The sequence below is a fragment of the Crocodylus siamensis genome, chromosome 3 (genome assembly GCF_052110815.1).
Source record: "Crocodylus siamensis isolate JL-2025a chromosome 3, ASM5211081v1, whole genome shotgun sequence".
Classification (NCBI taxonomy): domain Eukaryota; kingdom Metazoa; phylum Chordata; order Crocodylia; family Crocodylidae; genus Crocodylus; species Crocodylus siamensis.
In genome coordinates this window covers 182,057,812-182,080,264 of record NC_143397.1, presented here as the reverse complement: position 1 = coordinate 182,080,264, position 22,453 = coordinate 182,057,812, and the positions used below count along the sequence as shown (strand labels likewise).

The window sequence follows — 22,453 nt, the reverse complement described above, 5'->3', positions numbered from 1 at the left end:
GGAGACACAGTTTGTAAAGTGGCCTCTTACAAACATCTCCCCGCCTCTGATCTTTATCTCGGCGTAACTCCGTCCTTGCTGGCTCGATTTATCTCCCTCGTTATCTTTCTTATCAAGAGCTCTCGGTAATCTGCAGACTGCAACGGCTTATGTGAATCGCTCAGAATCTGTAACAAGCAACTCTCTTACCCACTCTGTAAACACTGGGTAACATGTTATCTGCATGCTGTAACTGAATAAATCAACTCCTCTGCTTGGGCTGCATCACATCAGTAGCGTAAGTAAAATAAACTTTCTGTGTAACATTATGCTTTAAATCATCTGACTCCTGCTTGCCATTAACACCTACCTGTCAGGTCATAAATCCCCCCTCGCGCCAAGCCGGTCGTGCGGACCCAGGCTCGCAGGTCAAGGGTGCACCGGTCATCAGGCCGCGACACCTGGAAGCTGATACTCTTTTAGATTAGGGACAGAAGTTACACACAAACTATTTTAACTGATCAGAAACTGGTTTATATCTGTAACAGAACAGAAGTTCAGTGCACACAAACCAGTTTCAAAATGGTCAAAATTGGTTTAAGATGAACCTGGTTGAATATAGTATTCATAGATTTCATAGACATTAGGGCTGGAAGGGACTTCAGAAGATAGAATCCAGCCCCCCACCCGAAGGGCAGGAAGTCAGCTGGGGTCATAGGATCCCAGCAAGATAAGTATCCAATTTACTCTTGAAGGTGTTCAATGTAGGTGCTTGAACCACCTCCGCTGGCAGACTGTTCCAGACCTTGGGGGCTCGGACAGTAAAGAAATTCTTCCTTATGTCCAGCCTGAAACGGTCTTGCAGGAGTTTGTGACCGTTCGACCTCGTCATCCCTTGGGGCGCTCTGGTGAACAAGCATTCCCCAAGAAACTGGTGGTCATCCCTGATAAACTTATAGGTGGCCATCAGGTCACCCCTGAGCCTGTGCTTTTCCAGGCTAAATAGCCCCATGGCTCTCAGCCTGTCGTCGTAACATCTGTTTTCCTGACCTCTGATCATACGCGTGGCTCTTCTCTGGACTCTCGCAAGCCTCTCCACATCCTTTTTGAATTGTGGAGCCCAAAACTGGATGCAGTACTCCAGCTGCGGCCTCACCAAGGCCGAGTAAAGCAGGAGAATGACATCCCGGGCTTTGCTTGAGAAGCATCTATGAATGCAAGCCAGCATTTTGGTCACTTTACTAGCCGTAGCATTGCATTGCAGGCTCATGTTCATCTTGTGGTCAATGATGACCCCCAAGTCTCTTTCTTCTGTAGTGCTATCCAACGTAGCACTGCCTAGCCTATAAGGATGCTGCAGGTTTTTTCTTCCAAGGTGGAGAACCTTGCATTTTTCGGTGTTAAACACCATCAGGTTCTCGTCCGCCCATTTGCTGAGCCTGGATTACCCACCTGTCTTCTGGTGTGGATGCTTTGCCCCAAAGTTTGGTGTCATTGGCAAACTTGGCCAGTCCGCTTCTGACTCCAATGTCCACATCATTAATGAAGATGTTGAACAATATGGGTCCAAGGACAGAGCGTTGGGGGACCCCACTTGTCACAGGACACCATAATGAGTGACTGCCATCAATTACTACCCACTGGGTCCAACTACTGAGCCAATTTCCCAGCCAGCGGATTGTGGTGGACCCAAGGCCACAATTGTCCAGTTTTGCCAAGAGGTGATCATGGGATACCAGATCAAAGGCTTTTTTGAAGTCAAGATATATGACATCAATCTCTTCTCCCCTGTCCAGGTGATAAGTCACCTGGTCATAGAAGGAAATGAGATTGGTCAAACAAGACCTACCCGCAACAAACCCTTGCTGGCTATCCCTCAGGATGTTGGCATTGGCCAGTCCATTAAGAATGGCCTCTTCAATGAACCTTTCTAAGATCTTTCCCAGGATAGAAGTCAGGCTGATGGGCAGTTAGCCAGATCCACTTTCCTCCCCTTCTTGAAGATAGGCACCACACTGGCCTTCTTTCAGTCTTCAGGAACTACACCAAAGCACCAGGAGTTTTCAAAGATCTGTTTCAGAGGCTGGGCTATGATGCTGGCCAGCTTCTTGAGTACTCTGGGGTGTAGATTGTCGGGGCCAGCTGACTTGAAGGTATCCAGGTTCTCAAGGTGTTCCTTCACAAGGTCAGGATCTCCCTGACTTGGACCTTCCTGTCCCGTAGCGAGCATGGGCGTCCAATGGGACTGATGAAAGACCAACGCAAAGTACCCATTTCAAAGGTTGGCTTTTTCCTGGGCATCAGTTGTCCCATCTGGTTCAGCAGTGGTCCAATGTTGCCCTTGCTTTTTCCTCCGGCTCCCCACATGTCTGAAAAAGGACTTCTTATTGTCCTTGATGCTCGAAGCAAGTTGGAGTTCAGTTGCAGCCTTGGCTTTCCTGGTTTGCTCCCTGCAGGACTGGATCAGTGTAGAATATTCCTCCTTGGAGGTGAATTCTATCCTCCATCCTTTGTAAGCCTTTCTTTTTAGCGTCAGGTCGTCTGCTAAATTCCTGGAGAGCTAGGGGGGCTGCTGTGCCCTCTTGCTGCCTTTCCTCCAAGATGGAATAGAATTAGCTTGTGTTTAATTAGTATTAAACATGACTGAATGAGGTTAAACCAGTTTATGGAACTTCTGTCCCAGATCCATTCCTGGTTTAAGTTAAATCAGAGTCCCCTAGCATCCCAGCATGCTCTGCAGCCCTGGGCTGGGTTGTGCTGTCTGCTTTAGCTGGAGCAGGGGTAGAAGCATGGCCAGATGCTGGCTGGCATGGCCCCTTTAGGCGAAGGGGGCAGGGAGAGTGTTTGTTTATTTCCCCCCTCCCTCCCCTCTTCCACTGTGGGATCCCAGCTGAAGTCTGCCTGACGGGGCACAGCAGGCCCTCTCAGGCATTCCCCACCATGCACCGCTGGAGAAGTGGGGGGCATGGCCAGCCCTGGGAGCAACCTTAAGGGAAAAGGGGATGGAGGGAAGTGTAATTCACCTCCCCCCCCATCCCACCGGTAGAGACCCCAGCCAGGGTCTGCTCGGCTTTCCCCCCTTGTTCACAAAACCCCACTCCCAGCCAGGGAATGATCCCACTGCGCCTTCCCAGCTGCTGGGGCTGGGGTGTCGCTTGGGGCAGCCCAGAAGCAAAGACCTGATTGTAGGGAAGGAGGGGAGCCAAACGACCCTAAGCCTAGGTGGGGATAGGCACAGAGGGATCATAGTAGCAGCAGCTCCATCATGGATGTGAGCCCCACCAAGCAGAGGGACTCAGGCTGGTGGGCAGCAGGGAAGGGGCTTGAATGTGTCAGCTAGCTGAGCCAAGCATGCAGCTGGGGAAGCAGCTGCTGCCTGGTGGCCCCTTCTACATGCTGGAGAGTGGTGCCCAGGCTGGCCGTAGTTTATGCAGCAGTGCGCACAGTGTGACCTCAGCCCCAGTCCTGTTACCTGTGGCTGCTGGGCACCAGGTTGGGCATGCACTGCTGGCTCTTCTGCTACCTGGGGGTGGGAGTGGGGGGACACAGCATAGCCCCATGTACCAGGTGTGGGGTTCTACCCCTATGGCTTCCCCACCACTGCTGCTGCTGGCTGCTGTCATGGGGGCCCACGCTGGCTGTCCTAGTAGGTGCTGCCCAGGCCATCAAACTGCAGTCAGCCATTGGGTGAGCAGGTGGCAATGGGCAAGCCATAGGCGCAGTGTTGCCCTATGTACCAGGCACAGGGCACTATCTGCTTCCCTGCTGCCACTGTGTGTTGCCTGGCAGCTGACTGCAGTTCAGCAGCCTGTGTGACGCCTGCTAGTACGGCCAGAGTGGGCTCCTATGATGGCTGTGGCAATGGTGGGGAAGTGGTAGTGGTGGCGGGGAATCTGTAGGGGTAGTACCCTGTGCATGGTGCCCAGTGCTGTACTGTGCCTCAAGCTTCCCTGCTGCTGCTGTCACCACTACCTGAGGCATGGCCCCATGAGGTGAAGGGGACAAGGAGGAGGTTTATCCCTCTATCCCATCTTCTACTGGAGGACTACAGCTGGGGTCTGCCAGTCATGGCTGCCACCTTTACTGCTCGCACCTGGCCAGGCAGACCCTGGCTGGAGATCCCATGGGGAGAGGGAATGGAGGGGAGAATAAACCCTCTTCTTGTCCCCTTCACTGCAGTGAGCCATGCTAGGTCAGCCTCTGGCCACACACTAGATGGCAGCGGCAAGGAGGCTGTAGGTGCACCATGGCTTTGCGTACCAGGCATGGGGTGCTACCCCTACAGCTTCCCTGTTGCCATCGGCCCACCTGGCAGCTGACTGCAGTTTGGTGGTGCGAGTGATGCCAACCAGTATGGCCAGAGCAGGACCCCTTGACTGCAGCAGGGAAGCCATAGGGGTAGAACCCTGAACCTGGTGCCTCATACTCAGGGCTGTGCTGTGCCACCATGAGGTAGAAGAACAGTGAGCAAGGCATGTCCAGCTTGGCGCTCAGTGGCCTGGGGGACACAGGTAATAACACTGGGGCTGAAGGGGCAAGCCCGCACCATGTATGTTGCTGCAGGGGCTGGGGCCAGGGCCATCCTGGGCACTGCTTTCCAGCAGGTAGAAGAGGCTGCCGGGCAGGAGCTTTCCTTTATGGACCTTGGCTCCTGGGCCCCTCCCTCCTTCCGGTCAGGTCTTTGCTCCTGGGCTTTGCCAAGCAAAATCCTGATGCTGGCAGCTGGGAATGCACAATGGGATTGCCCCCTGGCTGGGAGGGGGGCTCTGGGTTGTCCCAAGCCATGCTGAGTCATGAGCAGGGGGGAAAAGCCAGGCAGAGTTTGGCTGCGGTCCCTTCAGGGTGGGGGCTTAAACCCCCAGTCATACTCAGCCTGCTGGGGCCTGGCCATGCCCCCCTCAGTTCAGCTTTCCTCCAGCCTGAAGGGAAGGGAGGGCTCGTTTTAGCGCCCCCCCAGTTTCTAGCCTGAGCCACTGAAGGCATCTGCCTGAATTTCTGGAATCTAAATGTCTATTCACTCGCAAATCCAGTTCAATCTATGTGGATTAGACTAACCTGCAAAGATTGAATCAATTAAGGCTTGGGCTTTTTGAATGTCTGTTCCTAGCCTTACAGATATATTTAAAATTCTGTGTGTTAGCTAAATTAGTCAATTCCTTTGCAAATTATTAGGGCCCACCACTGGAAAAAAGTACTTTTGGAAAATTGAAAAAGTGCCAGATTTTACAAAATCTTAGTAGTATAAGAGTACAGGGCTTTTTCCGCCTTGTATGTTTGCTGATCCATCATGACTAAAACAAAACCCCAACCTTACCTAGCGTAACTTTGCATGGACAAATGAGTTGGCTTATTAGACACTTTTCCACATGCCATTCCCATGTAACTTGTGTGCTTAGAAAAATCAGCAAGCAAACAACATTTTGTGCATGTATTGTGAACCTGTGCTCCCAAGAATCTGTTTTGCACCAACAATCTAGGAACTAACGTGCTGGAGTTTTTCAGGGCCTGTTACATTAATATAAAAGAAACAAATCCATGCTACTAATGTGCCATAGTGTCTTTGGCATTCCATTTAGCATATTTGGTGCAGTTTCATTTCTCTAGCATTCTTTCGCCTCTTTATTATAAATGTTCATGTCTTTTTTAACACTGTTTAGAGTATTTACTGTGGTAACCTTTGCTAGTTAGTTTGCGTGGGATTTAGTAGGTTTTTCTTTTTTCCCTTGCATGGGTCTCTCTATCCCTGTAGACAAACATGATTATCTTTTACAGATTTTACATATTTATGGATCATTGTCAAATGGCTATTATGTTTGTTCAAAATAATATTGTAGGTCATCCATTTTGTCTCTTAAATCTTTGCTGTTATTAATTGTGCTCATGGCTGAATACAAAATAACATGCATAATTTAAACGTTTAGGCTATGTGCATGAAGACTTGACAGCCTGTTCTTTATCCACAGTTTTAGTTAATTAAATTATGATTGAGATGGTTTCATTTGGTGGTTTGTAATATCAAAGTCACTCGCCCATATACAGAAAATGTGTCTGCCTTTTACTACCAATATAGTTATGTAAACCTGCAGAAATACTGTTTTCTAGGGTGATTGAAATAAATGCACTTGTCTTCAATAAATATTTAATTTCTTTAAATTAGGCTGCAAGGTCTAGTCGCAATAATGTTTGAGACGCAATCACTTTCCTGTTCTTCCAAGGATAGTAGTGAGCCCCCACCTGGTAAGTCCTCTGTCTAAACTTTTATATTATACAGCTTTCAATTGATTTAGGTTTTGAAAGCCTTTTAAAAAGAACTAATTATTTTTATGATTTTGTAACTGATTTAATATATATTAAATTTCTTTTCTCTCCTCCTACTTGCAATAATGCTTGACAACTTTTGTGGAGCTAGGGAGAGAGGGCCCTAGTGACATTAAATCCAGTCATTATCTACCTCCCTGTCTTTCCCCTGAAATCAAAATTATTTTTTCTGTTTGGAATAACTATAAAGTTGACTAGAATTACATATCACTTTTACATTCTGCAGAAAATAATAAATAATTCTCTTTCTCATCAAAGTACATTTTACTTGCCATTTATGAGTGGATTTGTAAAGTTGTTCATGTAGTTTGTGGTTACAGTCTGTTGAAGATGAATTCTTGTTAAATACGCTGACTTAAAAAAATCATTGAGAAAATTTAACTTAAATAATACTTTAAAGAGAATCAGGAAATGCAAAAAATGGCAACATTATTTTGGCCACCTTTTTATGCATTTGGAAGTGCATTTGAAAAATCCAGTATTAATGTATTATAGATTTAATAGGACAAAAAGAAGATTCTAAATATTTTCAGCAAAGTTGAAATTATGTAGCATTAGGAATCTTAAGTCTTATCTTTTCTACTCTTTTTTTTTTTTTTTTTCTACTTTAGTTGTGTAGACTTTGAGCCACATTGTGCCTTTTAAGCACTGGTTTATGTAGAACATGATGCAGAGATTCAGCACTTTAGAGGAAAATGGGAAGAGCAATTGTGTTTCTGTATATAGGAGAAGTACAACTGCTGTACTACCTACCTGTTAGGGAGTGCGGCATGTGCACCCTGCACAGACCATTGGCTTCCCATATAGAGTCATCCAAAATTCCTTCCAGAGGCAGTGTTGAATGGTCGCCTTAGTCAGTTATCCTGCCAATATTTTCTGCAAGCTGTCATTCCCATCCTGATGAGACTCTTCACCACAAATTGAGGTTAAAAGGTCCTTGGCTTTTATCTGGAATGGTTTGAAATCACACAAATTTCTGTTTCATTTGCTGCCAAGACAATAAGTGAAACTTTCTCCAAGGGAAGAATTGTTTTTGTTTGTTTGTTTGTTTTGTTACATCTCAATTTCAGTTACAGTTATAGTTGAAATTCTTTTTCAGGACACAGTGGGTAACGTGCAATTAATGTAAAGCAGTAAGCTCAGGAGCAGTTAGAGCCAGAGTAAACTGCTTCTGAGCGCAGCGTCTACATGTGCGCTGAGGACAGCAGCAATTTGAATTGGGGCAGAGCAGGCCCCTGTCTGGCTATGCTGACTGCGCACAATTTACATCCCCAGTCAGCATCTACACATGTTTCAGTGTAGCTATTTACTCCTCTGTAAGATAGTACTGTCCCCAATTCTACTAATCTTACAGCAGATTGAATTGGTTTACTGTGCCCTAATATGCTTTGTGCATATGTAAACAGTGACACTTGACTGCAGAGCTAATTAGTTTTCTCTGCAGCAAAACATATGTGTCGATGCACCAATGACATTATTTAACCTCACATGATTTTATATCTAGGGGATTTACAGGACAGCCAATTGGAATTCTCTATACTACTTAAATGCGAGTCAGGTGGCATAGTCTGGCTTTGTATCAAGCTGTAGAACTGTATAAGGGGAGAGGAAAATTGAGTGGTGGTTTAACCTGAGTGACTTCATAAAAAAAAATGTATTTTCAGGTCATTTGAATTTTGTAAATAGGGTAATGTAAATGAGGTAGTTTCCAGAAAATGAAAAGTGTTTTTTCTGTGCCTCCATCCTTTTTAAAAATAAAAGGTTACTCTGGCTACAGCCAGGTTTAATATATTCAGGAGCAGTTCAAGTTTGCCTACAGAACCATTAGTGTCCTGTGATCCCTTTTATTCTAGTCTCAGCCTTTCTAGAGGAGAAAGTGGTAATCACATCCTATTATTTGTTGTCATTTTTGTTTTAAACAAGTTTGCTTGGAGGAACAGATGAAAACCATCAAACTCATTCCAATTATGGTAAATCTGGAGATGGGGGAGCATAGTAAACTGCATTTTGGCCTTTTAAGCCCTTTGTCTTGTCTCTCTCTCTTTTTCTTCGTTTTAGTTCCCTTTTTTCTTAGATTTCCCTTGTCTCATTTTAGATTTTATTCCTTAACCCAGGGGTGTCCAACTTATTTGGCCTGGTGGTCAGATCTAAACATCAGGGCTTCTCAGAGGCTGGATGATCCACCTCTGGTGGTGGGGCAGTGGCTTGTTGGTGTGGCTGACAGCCACTGGTTGGCATGGCCTTTGAACAAAGGGTGGGGGTGAATGCCATGGCTGTTTACCCCCTTTTCTGTTGCTGCTGACTTTAGTAGCCAGTAGTGACCAAAGGCCCCAACTTAAGCAGTGGATAAGGGCATGGGGAGGCAAGCTGTAGTGGTATTCACCCCCTGAATTCTGGAAACACACCAAAATGGAGGCTCCAGCAGCTGTGCTAACATGGTCCATAGCTGCAGTTTAACCACTTTTAGGATGTATGTGGCATCCAGGACATCAGTGAACCAGGCCTGCTTTTAATCCGTGACCATTTTCTACTTGTAATTTCCTAAAATCTGTAAAGTTGGTTTGATCTGATGTTTGTTTTGTAAATCAGTGTAGGATAGAAGTTTGTACAGAATGTTTTAGAGTTAGGTGCTTTATCTTTTTAGTCATTCACAATATCTATATTGTTTGCAGATATAAAAAAGAAATCTATCCAGTATTACTAAATTGCTGAGTTTTGTACATAATGTTCCATATTCTTTTTTTTTCCAGGCAAGAGCAAAGAGGTGCTATTAGGTTATCCAACCAGGCGTCGCAGTTGCGCTTTGGTAAATACACCATCGTTATGTGTTAACAAAGTTATTCATCTTATTCAAGAGCTGGAAGTAAAGCTTGAAAAATTCTTTCAACAGGTACATACGAACTAAAAATGCCCAAATATTAGTACGGTCTTTAGGTTTCTAGATAACAAGATTATATCTTGAGAGAGGATTCCTATGTTCATTTTTAGACTACAACCTGATGAGCCATAATGACATGGTGCTAGTTCTGTAACTCAGAAATGTATCCCTTTAGATGTATGTTATTTTCGCCAAGTATGAAATATCCTCTTTTCCTAGTGGTTTGAATAGTAAGATTCTGAACGACAGCCAGCAAAGCTTTTGTCACAGGCAGGTCTTGGCTCATCAACCTCATCTCCTTCTGTGACCAGGTAACTTGCCACCTGGACATGAGAGAGCAGAATGACATTGTATACCTTGACTTGCAAAAGGCCTTTGATCTAGTATCCTATGTTATCCTCATGAGAAAATTGCAGGATTGTGGGCTTAACTCCTAGAAAGTCAGGTGGGTGAGAAAGTGGCTGCAGGATAGGACCTAGAGAGTTGTAGTGAATGGATCTGTGTTGTCCTGGTGAGAAGTGGGCAGTGGTATCCCACAGGGGTTGGTGCTTGGTCCAGAACTTTTCGACATCTTTATTAATGATTTGCATGTGGGGATGAATTGCTCACTGGCCAAGTTTGCAGACGATACCAAGTTATGGGGAAGCGTGGTCATGCTTGAAGATAGGCTACAGATACAGGTTGACCTAGACAGGCTAGCAAGTTAAGCGGTTTGGAACCTGATGAAGTTCAACATTGGGAAATGTAAAGTGGTCTACCTCAAGACAAGCAACCCCCAACACACCTACAGGCTTGCCAGCACCGAACTGACTAGCACCACAAATGAAAGGGATGTGGTGGTAATAATGTAATAATACACCACAGTATGAATATGAGCCAACAGTGTGATGGTGTAGCCAGTAGGGCAAATAATACTCTCACATGCATCAATCAATGCATCTCCAGCAAAACCAAGGAGGTGATTCTTCCGCTCTACTCAGTGCTGGTGAGACCTCAGCTGGAGTACTGTCTAGTTCTGGGCACCATGCTTTAACAAGGACGCGGACAAGCTTGAGACAGTCCAAAGAAGAGCCACCCATATGATCAGTGTCTTACATGGTAAGCCATACAGGGAAAGGCTGAGGGATCTGGGAGTCTTCAGCCTGAGGAAAAGAAGGCTGAGAGGGGACCTGGTAGCAACTTACTGCTACATTAGGGGAGTACATCAAGGGCTATGTCAAGGGCTCAGTGAGCAACTGTAGGGGAAAAGTAGGAGTAATGGCCACAATCTCCTGGAAGACTGATTCAGGCTCAACATTAGGAAAAACTTCTTCACAGTCAGGGTGTCCAGACCGTGGAATAAGCTCCCTCCAGAGGTGGAATAATCACCTACCCTGGAAATCTTCAAGAGGAGACTAGACGGTTACCTTGCTGGGGTCAGCTGACCCCCAGTTATCTTTCCTGCTTGGTGCAGGGGGCTGGACCTGATTGATTTTCCAAAGTCGCTTCCAGCCTTATAATCTATGAATGTATAGGACTTTCTAAAAATGCCTTGCTTACTTTGGCGCAGGGCATGAACATAGCTGGCAGCTAGCACTATATGTTTCTAAAGAGAAGACTGAAGAGAGAAACAAACTGTAGGGGGAGAAGAGAGGCTATCTATGGACAGATAAGCAGAGGGAAGAGGAAAATGCATAACTGTTGATAACATGGCAGGAAATTTACAATGGTCATCTTTGGGAATGCAGTCAAGGCTGCTGTGAGAATATACCTATACACAATACATGTTTTCTAAAATAATAAACTTATGTTTACTCTGCTGTACCAATATATGAGCACTCAAATTAGCTAGCTCTGGCCGTTTTTAGCAGTCTGTTTATAGCTGCATTGGGTTCAGCAGAGCTGTAACACCTAAATACTTAGACCTTGAAGTTTGACTTGTGTACCCATTCAACACTCCTGCAGTAGCAGTCTCTGTGGGCTTTGTCAAAAGTTCTTTGAATTCAATGGGAAGATTTCTCTTCACTATAGAGAGCTTTGAATTTTGCCACAAATTAAATTAAACATCTGCTAGAGAACTCTGCTGTCTTTAGAGAATAAAGATTAAGAGAAGATAGTTAAGAATAAAGATTAAGAGAAGATAGTTAAGACTAAAAGTAAAATAAATTCTCGAAATGCAGTGTCTGTATATCCCAGACAAGTTAGGTTAACTTGCATAGGTTGGTTCTATTTTTACTTGCAGAATATTTTTGTTTACTTATTTTTAGCATGATGTAGGTCATTTATTGCTTAGATTTTATGAAGATGGGAATCAGTATTTTGGTATTGTATATTTTCTTTTCTTTCTGGATTTGCCTAGAGATTTGTCTGAAAGGATATTGAAAAGTTTGTTTTGGGGACCTAATTCAAATTCATGGTTTTTGTTATTTTGAAAAATGGTCAAAACTGTAGTTGTTTAATGTGTCCAGCTTGTAATATGAAGTTTAGCAGACTGTTAAATTTGTGTTGGAAATTAGAAAATCTATTTGATCCATATGTTTACTGACATTTATTTTTTTCCATTTGCAGTATGATCACATACTTAAGGAGAAAATTCTGTGGTAAGAATTTTACATATATTGTGTTTTAATGGCAATAATTGTTTGAGAAAGTAGACAAAGAAATACACATTTTATGAACTTTAATAGTATATTTTCCCTGCTTCAAATGAAAATAAAATTAGTATGCTTTCTTGTATAGTGTTTTTTTTTTTTTTAAGAAAACTAAAGGATTTGGGAAACTGGTAAGAGGATGTGAAGCATCTCCACTAAATCTTCAATTGATTTTCAGTGAAAGCAGTTAAGTACTAGGTGCTTTGGGGAATCGGGTCCCTTCCACAGCTACTTGAATATGGATTTTGAAACATTCTTTTTTTTTTTTTTTTTTTTTTTTTTAAACCTTGGTTTGGAAATACTAACTGCTAAGAACAGATTGTCTGTTAAACTCTACTTCAGTGAAGTGTTCTGTGCTATTTGTAAAATCATTCTGCTGAGTTTACAGTTTCTTAATTTTTTGATTGATTTTTATATAAACCATTTACTAAATTTGTTTAAAAGGTCAGTTACTATATTTTAACTAGTCAAAGTTAAAAAGTCCATGATGTTTCAGATTTATGTTGTTCTCTGTGGCTATATACCAACATACATATGGCTTAGGTCTGAAACACATTGGCCGTGTTTAGCTTGTTTGCCAAGAGAACTTTAATAAAGCAAACTTATTTCTAGTCCTATCATGTATTTTCAAAGTATTGTTCTGGTAGTTATCCCCTAGTAGTTCCCTGAAAGTGTTACTATTTGAAACCCCTTCCCATCCAGAGCACTGGCCACAGATGCATCTGAAATGGGATGGGGGTGGATTACTGTCTCCAAGTAATGAGGGACATGTGTTCAATATGAGTGACATGGTCCCTGAAGAACAGAGGACTACACATAAAAGTATTTGAACTACAGGCTGAGAGGCATTCCCAGTTCTACAGTAATTAGTAGTCCACATACTAACTACCTAACTTCATCTCTCCTACTGTCTATCAAAGTTTACCATGCAAGAGCACAAGTAATGTCTTTGGCCTTTTTACAAAATGTTTCAATATTTGAAATCTGAAAGACTTCTACACGAATCATTCTGCTCTTATTTAAAGAATTATGCAGTAGATTTTGCTGGAAGATCTGATGTGAGATATTGGAGTCATTCTTCAATCCCTGTTTGACTGTGGCAGGTACCCTTCATTCCTGTCAGCCCACATTCTAGTGGGAGGCAAAGATAGGAAGCAGTGATGAAGTTTTCAGAAAGAAAGATTGTATATCCTTCCTGCCATCCTAAAGAAGATAATTCTTGCCAGTCACCTAAAGTAGGATTTATGTTGACACTTAATAAGTAACTATTTTTTTCTTTTTTATAAAATAACGTTTTTCTTCTATAACAGTATAAAATAACTATTCTTTTGAGAAGTAGTCATTATGGATCCCACAAACCCTCCTTTCTTGATGTTGATTCTTGGCTAAAATGGGCTTTAGATGATAAAGAAACTTGGAGGGAGTTTCATAGTTTCATAGTAGGCTAAAATGGGCTTTAGATGATAAAGAAACTTGGAGGGAGTTTCATAGTTTCATAGTAGTTTCATAGTTGTGGTTGCTTCACCTTTTGGGTCCTCTCAAGGTGTCATGAGAAGGCATAGAACACATATGGGGGGACGTGGGCACGCTAGAAGGGAAGAATACACTGCAATCAGACCTAGACAGGCTACAGGGATGGGTGGATGAGAACAGGATAGGTTTCAACACTGACAAGTAGAAGGTGATGCACCTGAGGAGGAAGAACCAGCAGGATACCTACAGGTAGGGGAACTCCCTTCTCATCTGTGCAGAGGCAGAAAAGATCTTGGAATCATCACTGATACCAAGATGAACATGGGCCAGCAGTGTGGAGATGCAGTCAGGAAGGCCAACCATACCTTGTTGGCCACAGATGCATCTCAAGCAGATCCAAGGGGGTGATCCTCCCCCTCTATGCAACACTGGTCAGTCCCCAGTTGGAGTACTGCATCCAGTTCTAGGCACCACACTTCAGGAGGGATGTGGACAACATGGAGAGGGTCCAGAGGAGGGCCACTCACATGATGAGCAGCAGGGCAGGCCCTATGAGGAGAGGCTAAGGGACCTGAACCTGTTCAGCCTCCACAAGAGAAGGCTGAGGGGGGATCTAGTGGCCTGTTACAAACTAGTTAGAGGGGACCAGCAGGCATTGGGGGAGTCCCTGTTCCCCCGAGCAGTACCAGGAGTGACTAGAAATAATGGTCACAAGCTGACAGAGGGTAAATTCAGGTTAGACATCAGGAGGCGCTACTTCACTGTCAGGGTGGCTAGGATCTGGAACCAACTTTAAGAGGAGGCTAGACGAACACCTTGCTGGGGTTGTTTGACCCCAGTACTCTTTCCTGCCATGGCAGGGGGTCAGACTTGATGATCTGCTCAGCCCTACAAACTATGAAACATTCATGTCACCAGTAGAGATGGATTCACACTGACTATAACATTTCAACTACAGTTACTGTAGAAAAGGGAGGGGTGTCAAACTCATTAGGCCTTGCAGGTGGGATGCTGCATGCAGCATGCACTCTGGACCAGCCTTGTGCACTGTATGCAGTGAGAGGAATATGAGGGAGGCAGAGCACTCTACTAGGGATGCAGAGCCAGGCCCACATATCACCATGTGGTTGGATTGTTCAGCCTTCTTTCTTTGTGGATAAGCTCCTTCCTTACTGAGGACAGAGCAGGAATCCACATCTTGGACCCTCCTGCCATGCCTGAAATAGCGGTTCCTCTCACATCGGCATCTCTGACATGATCTGCAAGCCAGCCTGGAGGAAAAGCACTAAGCAGGGGACTTTTTCTGCCTGCTTTTGAACTTGGGGCCTTTGTGAGGCAAACAGCTGCTATGCTACAAAGTGTCAAGGTACTAGAACTCAAAGTACTAGAAAACAAGGTCACTGATCCAGGAACTCATGGCTTGTGTGCAGGTCCTTCAGCAGGCAGCTCTCTGCTTTAATGAACAGCAAATGCACAGCTGGGATGAAGGGGAAGACTCCTCAGTGCCTTGCCTGGCATATAGGCAGTCTCAGAGCCCTACAGTGCAGCAGTGAGATCAGGAAGTGTGCATGTTCTTGGTGCAGACACTGATTGCTGTAGTTTGTAAAGGCTATGGCTGGGACAAATGTGAGTCCTTGCAGTCCCCATTCCTGAAGTGGAGTCAGCACTGGAGCTTTCTCCCTTCTGCTGACCTCCTGTGGGTTGATGAGGCTAGTGAATCATGGTACCAGCACCCATTGTATAGGCAGGAACACCTCCTACATTGCCTTTCTCGTTGGAGACTTGCCTACGCCAAACTGGTTGATGAACCAAAGTCCGTGTGGCCATAGCCTTGGTCATGTACACATATGGTACATGATGCTGTGTACCACCATCCCTTGCAGAAGCTGAACAAGCTTTAAAAAGCAAAAGTAGCAGGCTTTAACTCTGCTTCAGTGGGAGCATGGCATTTGGCATTCACTGGACCTACTGTACTGGGCTTAGAAATCCGAGGTCGTCTCTGCATTCATATCCTTGGACTTTTCTTTCCGTGTTACTTCACTGATTTAGTTCCCTTAGTTTGTCAAAACTTGTCCTTTGGAAATAGTAATAAAAGTAATTATAGACCTACTTTTCTTATCTCCATTTATATAAAAGTGAGTCAACTCATGACTAAGGTTGTTCCTGATGGTGCCTTCATAATTTTCCAAAACCAAATCTAAAATGGAGTCATCCATTATGGGCTGAAGTAAAACTGAGTCTTTTTGGCAGTGGAAACTGTGAACAGGTACACTGGCTATGCAATCCCAGCCCTGGGGGTTACGGTTGGTCCTGGATGGGTGTGGTTCTCAGGGTGGTCAGCCAATTGGTACTTTCCTTTTGCTCTCAGCTGTCGTCTGGAACCTCTGCAGATATGGGGGGGAGAAAGGGGGTGCTTGCAAAGCACACTGGGAATCCCTGTACACCAGCCCCCTAGCTCTGGATTGCCAGCACATACAGAGTCTGCAATGCTCTGGGGTGCTCTGGATGATCAGGTGCTTGAAGGCTGTACACAGATTTATTTCTCTGTTTTCATGGTGCTTCAATTCAGAAAACCTTCCATGTTTCAGGGGTGTAGGTAGTCACTGTGTTGGCCTAAGGAAATAGGCAGACAAGGTTCTTTGAGTAAATCCGATATCTTTTATTAGCCCAACTCAGATAGTTGGAAACATTTTTTGTTGAAAGCTTTTGGGTACAATTACCCTTTGTCAGGTAGAGGAAATGTCTGAAGATGGTCTGTGCTCTTTCTGGATGGAGCAGTAAAGTAGCCAGAGGCCAGCCAGTACCTATGCAAGAAAGCCAGTCAGTTAAAATATAAATTGAGGTGGTCAGTAGGTGAGAGGCAGGTCGGGGAGAGGTGGGTGTAAGAAGGGGAATGCATATATTAATTCTCTTCCCCTGTCCTCCTGTGTCTCATCCATTGACTAAAGCTATTTTCATTCCCCTCTCTCCCCCTCCTCCCCATCCCCACTTGTCTCTCGCCTACTGACCTCCTCAATTTACATTTTAACTGACTGGCTTTCTTGCATAGGTACTGGCCTCTGGCTGCTTTAATACTCCATCCAGGAACAGACCATTTGCAGATGCTTCTTCTGCCTAACGAAGGGTAATTGTACCTGAAAACTTGCAAAGAAGAATTTTTCTAACTATTTGAGTTGGTCTAATAAAAGATAGTGGATTTACCCAAAGAACCTTGTCTTCCAGAAAGTCTTAGCACTTCAAATTAATATTTATCCATACCCATCCATGATATACTGCTCTGAGATCCCACCTGTCCCACCCCATTAAGTATGGTCTTTTTGGTAAGAAACAAAGGATGGCCTTTCTGTATGCTCAGTAAGGTAACTGCGGACTGCTGGGGTATGTATCAGGGGTCCCACAGCTACCTCCTTACCTATTGATTGGGGAAACGGGTAACCTGCTGCTTCCACCATTTCCACTTCAGAGAAGAATTAGATCTCTGCTGATATTTCTGGTCTGGAAAAGGATCCCAATTTTGCTACTGGCATAGAATGATTTCCACCACTGCAAATAGAGCTTTCAATTTTCTTAGCTATATCATCACCTTAATAGCTGATGGTATTTTCTTCAAGTATCTGGCAGCAGTTAAGTGGCTGGGGACTCCCAAAGATTAGGTGATACTCATATAAAAGCTGGCTTCCTAGCTATCAAAAGACAATTTTACAAACAGGTATTGACTTATAAAATAAACTTTTAAATGTTACCCTGCTCAGTTAGTTACTCCTCCTGAACTGTTGCTAGAAAAGTCAAGACAGAAGCATAGGATTTTTCACGCAAGGATAAAATGTCAATGTTTCTGATTTTTTTGCTTTTCAGAAGTAATATATAAGAGCAGTAATGTCTTCTTTTTTTGTCATGTCCTCTCTTTTGATATATGTTGTTGCTTTTCAGGTGTAGGTATTAACAATAAGGTGTTTGCTTTTTATTTGTATGTATGAAAGTAGGAACACTACCATCATGCAAGCAAAATTCATTCCAAGTAGCGCCCTTCACTTCCTAAGTAGAAGTGAAGATAGATAGTACTCAGATAAATAGTATTTTTCAAGATATAAAGTATTCACATTGGAAATGTGCATGGAATCAGTTTTTAAACTTTCTAGAGCAGTGCCATAATGAGAGGGGAGAGAGAGGGGCAACTATCCAGGACACCAGTTTGGGGGGAGTGAGGTGGGCAAAGAAAAAAGCAGCTTCTGCCAGCAACTTTACAGTTGCATTTGTGATTGTGATGGCAACCAGAAGTGACTTGTCAGTGTGCCTACATTGCTGTTCCAGAGTGTCTTGCCAAATACCTATGTTGAGCTACAAAAAGGAGGACAAAAACTTCTGTGTGTTGAACCTGGATATATGCCTCAAGAGCTAAGAATCCACAGTAAATAAAAAGTTTAGAGAAGCATATGTAGTATGAAATAAACTTTCAAAACAGTATATAAATGGAAGGTGTGTAATTATAATTCCCTCTGTACTAGTTTATTTACTTGTCAGATACTTTTAATTGTAAAACGTGTATGTTTTGATTTTTTTTTTTTTTTTGGTCCTAAAAAGGAATACCCATTTGATAGTATCTGTTTAACAGCATAACATTTTGAATGATAAGATTTGTTCTCACAGTTGACTCTGAATTCAGGATTTCAAAAATGGGAAAAGATGTTCAGTTATCAAGCTCTTCTCCACTGGATGTTAAAGAGACTGCAATATATTGTGAAGGTAAAAATATTTTATGATAATTCTGAATAATTAAGTGTTTCCTTATTTAACATATTTTAAAACTGTCATAATGTATGTAAAATGTAAATACTTTAGAGATTTTTACATTTTTCACAGGAAAGGTAAAAGTTATATTAAGTACTGTTAAATTGTATTCATAAATTACTCTGTTTATACAGATTCATATTGTGCTTCTGTGATGAAAATTTTACTGTATTTTAAGACTGTTAGGGTTCAAACTTACTAAGAATAAGTCTTTGGAACTGCTGGAAATTCCAGAACACTTTTTCTTGGTATTTCCACAGACTGATTGCAATAATTTCACTGCAGGTTATTCCTGTTATTTCCTTGAGATAAAGGCTGAAACACTCCTTCACAGTTCAGAACAATAAAATAGTATTCAGCTTGGACGTTTTAAAATTTTGTTTTAAAAATAAAATAGACTTGACTGTCTGATTATTCAAAGGAAGCCAATTACAACTGTTGTAAATAAGTATCAACAGCTAGAGACTTCAGCATTGACTTCGGTGAGGTTTGAATTTGAACCCCAGCTTTTAAACAGTGTCTTGTCTTGTGCTTGTAGTTATTTGGACAAAAAATTTCAGCTGAAAAATTAGGGGCACATGCAAAGCCCTAGAGATTGTATTTTAAAATAGTTTATATGGATCTGATTAATAAATGAGAACAGCATTTTTCCCTTCAAAGGTTCTTTTATGGATATACCAATTCCTCAGTGCTTGAAGCATTTTTGTAGTTTTTTTGACAGACGTTAATTTTGGTGTTTTAACTTAAATTCCAGTAGTTACACAGTGATGTTGATAGACCCACTTAGTATTACCAGAACCCGATGTTGTCAGTGTTCTAAGGTAGTCATTAGTTCTTCAGAAATGAGGAAAAACATTTTAAAGGGAAGTAGAGACGTCAGTTGTACTTTATTAGGATGGTCTTCCTGTTCCTGAGAGAAGCACAGAAGAGGTTTTTCCTCTACCTGTTTTACTATATATATTCTCTATGCTGGGTCAGAAATAAGAGAGGGCTATAGAGTGCAATTTTGTTTTGTGACTAATTGTATATAATCTGGTATATGTGAACAGGCCAACTTTACGTTGTGGATGGAGCTGAGACACCATGTGTATGTTTGTTTATATAACTTTTAAATATGTTTAGACAGCAACATATTAACCTTGAAGCGGGAAACTGAAGCTGTATTATCAGAAGTCATTGAGCTAATTAAGCGGCTAGAAGCTGACTGTAAAGAGGCTGAAGAAGCTTTGAAGTTTGAAAAACAGCGCAAGAAAAACCTAGGCATGAAAATTGATTGTATATCGCTCTGGAGACTTCAACAGCTTCCTGCAGTGGTGCAAAAAGGTACTGGGATTAAAGCTAAGAATATCTGTTGTATTGCACTCAGTTAATTTTGAAGGAAAGACTAAGTAATTACAATACAGGCTGGAGTTGCATTGACTTGGATAGCACTGCAATGAACTGTATTGGCTTACCTTTAAAAATTAATTTACCTAAACAATTCTGCAAGAAAAACTACTGTGGAACCTTTGAGCACTGTATAAGAAATTATATAATAGTTATATTATAATTATAATATTTGTAATTAATTATATAGTGTACTTCATCCTTGGCTAGAGAGCTACAAAGTCATCTCAAAGGCTAGGTCTCCAGCCAGGTGATGATGGGGCCCCAGGGGAGCTCAATCACTGGTAGCCTGCCCTCTCTCCTTCTGCAAAAGGGGGCAGGCTGTCACTGATCACCTGACAGAGCCCGCAGTTGCTGGGACCTGCTGCAGGGGGCTGTGACAGCTGCTCTTGCCTGGTTCTGCTAATCAGCTCTTTGGCCAAATTGGATGGGGATGCAACCAGAGTGGCCAGCAGAAACCCTTCAGGCAGGGCTTCCTGACAGTTGGCTGCTGGGTAGGCTATCAGGGAGCCAGCCACTTTCTTTTTCTCCCTCTCCCTTGGAGTACTGAGGGGGAATGGAGAACATTGGGGGCCCTAAAGACCACATAATGCTCTGGAACATAAAAGTTTGTCTTTGAAAGAATTACTGTTTTTTAGTATTTTCAGTGTCTTTGTAATGTTAGAAACAGATTGAATGGCTGTACGCTTATACTGCAAGGATATATTTAGCACTATAATACAATGCGTGTGTATGGCCATAGATCTGTTTCTCAAGAGTGATTGGGCACTTAGCTCTCTTTACTTTCAATAGGTGTCATATTACCTCCATCAAAATACCTAATTTTAGAATTTAAAGACAGCAGTGTTACAATTGGGGAAGTTGTACAAAGCTGGTGTAAACTCTTCTAATAGGTAGTGGATTCCACAGAAATTAGCTCTGCTCTCTCATTCACTGCTTCGTTGTAAACTTGTCCAGAGTAAAAGTTTGTTTGCTTATTGTACTGGACATTATTAGGCATGAGTTTCGCACTGCTCTTTATTTCATAAAATATTTTATAGTATTTCTTGTAACATAATATATTTTCTCTAGTCTTTAAAAAAATAACTTTCAGCAATCTGTTATAACTCTTAAAATATTTTGATCCCTCTAGCAACACATTTTATAAGCTCATTAAATATATGTTGCATGTGTGTAGGTGTGTGATATATATCCTATTTATATATGTAGATCTATATCTATATACACACATATACACCACTAATTAGATTTTTCCCCTTTACAGAATATGAAGCTTGTGCTCAAGATATTTCAGAGTTGCAGTGGTATTTTCACTGTAAAAATCATCAGTTACAACAGGTACAAAACCAAGTGCTTAAGATAAAAGCAGTTAATAAAAAGATTCAGGAGGATGTAGACTTCATGAAGAAACACAGCCCTCTGCTGGAAGAAAAGCTGAATCTTGAAGGCAGTGCTGTAAAGGATGTATTAAAGGAACATGGAGAGGTAAATAGAAATAATTCAAGGATGTTTTTACTAAGAACCACTCTAGTTATTAAGGGAGACCTTTACAATAACCATCTATTGTTCATGAAAACTTTTTTTTCATATGCTGTGAATGAAAGAGTTGGAAACACTGCTGACTACAGGAATATTCTGCTTCAATTTATTCTGTTCTGCCTTAATATTCCTTCTTTTTGTTTTCTACATCGCCTTTTATTACTAGCAGGTTTTCTTTTTCCCCTTTTTACCCTGAATAAAATGTACATTTATACCATTTAGAACAATTTGAAGTATTTTTCCAGAATTAATACTTTTAAACGTGATATAAAGGAATTGAAACACTAATGTTACATTTAAGATCACTGTTGTTTTCTTTCTCAAATGTTCAGCAGGACTTGAAGCATCCAGTATAATTGATAGACAAGCTTATGAAGTTCGGAAAATAGAAGAAATATGTCTTTTGGAAAACTAAACAAATTTCCAAAAAATATTTTACACTGTAAATCCTGCTCTGGTCTCCAGCTTGTGTTCTATTCATTTCCTTTTTCTCCACTAAACTTACTTATTTAAGCCCACTTTTCTCCAACTTCCCAATTTTAGGTGCTGTTCCATTAGTTATATGTGGATGTCAACAGTATTTTTTATGGATAAAAAATAAAAAACAAACTGAAAATCTTTTTACTTCACTTTCTAATCACATTAGCTATAAAAGCTTATGAATTAAGGTTGGAAGAATGCCATGTATTAGCAAATTTCTTTAGAGACATTTAAAACTTTTTGTATTGTTGCCATTTGGATAAATGAATTATACATAAACCCCAACTCAGGAATTATGAGAATAAGTGAGGTTAGAAGACAAATAATTATCTTTTAAGTATTGGGGGGGGAAACTTAAGATAGGTAGGAACATTTTTTTTGCTCCAGTTATTCCACTTCAGTTAATGAATCAGGAAAATCCTGAATCTCTGAATAAGTGAATGTGCATGCTGCCACTTGGAGATCTATGTAGGTGGACCCTTGTGTCTATATGGAATGTCATAGAAGTCAAGAACAGGATGTTCAGATGGGACAGCAATAACTGGTAGAATGTCAGAGAGAGCTGGCATTTTAGGACTAGCTAACATGATTTAAAATCATGGTAAGGTAGGCTATTGCTTAGCACACTCTTTGTTCATTAATATAGGACCAGCAATGGAATCTTGAATTTGTTTCCAAGATTCTTGATGTGTACACTGAGGCAGCATAACTTTAAAAATGCCCAAGCTTTCCTCATTTCGTATGTTATTATGATGATTCACGCTAAACTGCTTAGGAAAAGTTGAATTGAAGCTTAACTGCTGAGGTCACAGAATCATAGAAAATTAGGGTTGGGAGGAACCTCTGAAGATTATCTAATCTAACCCCCTGCTCGAGGCAGGACCATCCCCGGCTAGATTATCTCAGCCAAAGCTTTGTCTAGCCAAGCCTTGAAAACCTCTAAGGATGGAAATTCCACCACCTCTCTGAGTAGTTTCTTCCA

The 22,453-nt window shown here is 42.1% G+C and overlaps 1 protein-coding gene across 1 annotated transcript in view; it reads left to right on the top strand.

The window, feature by feature from the left end:
* The window catches only part of CCDC178 (coiled-coil domain containing 178), a 348,866-nt gene that overhangs the window by 21,732 nt on the left and 304,681 nt on the right, over nt 1–22,453 (top strand). Inside the window, exons 2-7 of the mRNA XM_090039907.1 lie at nt 6,137–6,216; nt 9,048–9,187; nt 11,723–11,754; nt 17,942–18,021; nt 19,189–19,389; nt 20,717–20,937. Of these exons, the coding sequence (XP_089896033.1) occupies nt 6,159–6,216; nt 9,048–9,187; nt 11,723–11,754; nt 17,942–18,021; nt 19,189–19,389; nt 20,717–20,937 (732 nt within the window). The 5' untranslated portion in view covers nt 6,137–6,158. The remainder of the gene's footprint in view (nt 1–6,136; nt 6,217–9,047; nt 9,188–11,722; nt 11,755–17,941; nt 18,022–19,188; nt 19,390–20,716; nt 20,938–22,453) is intronic.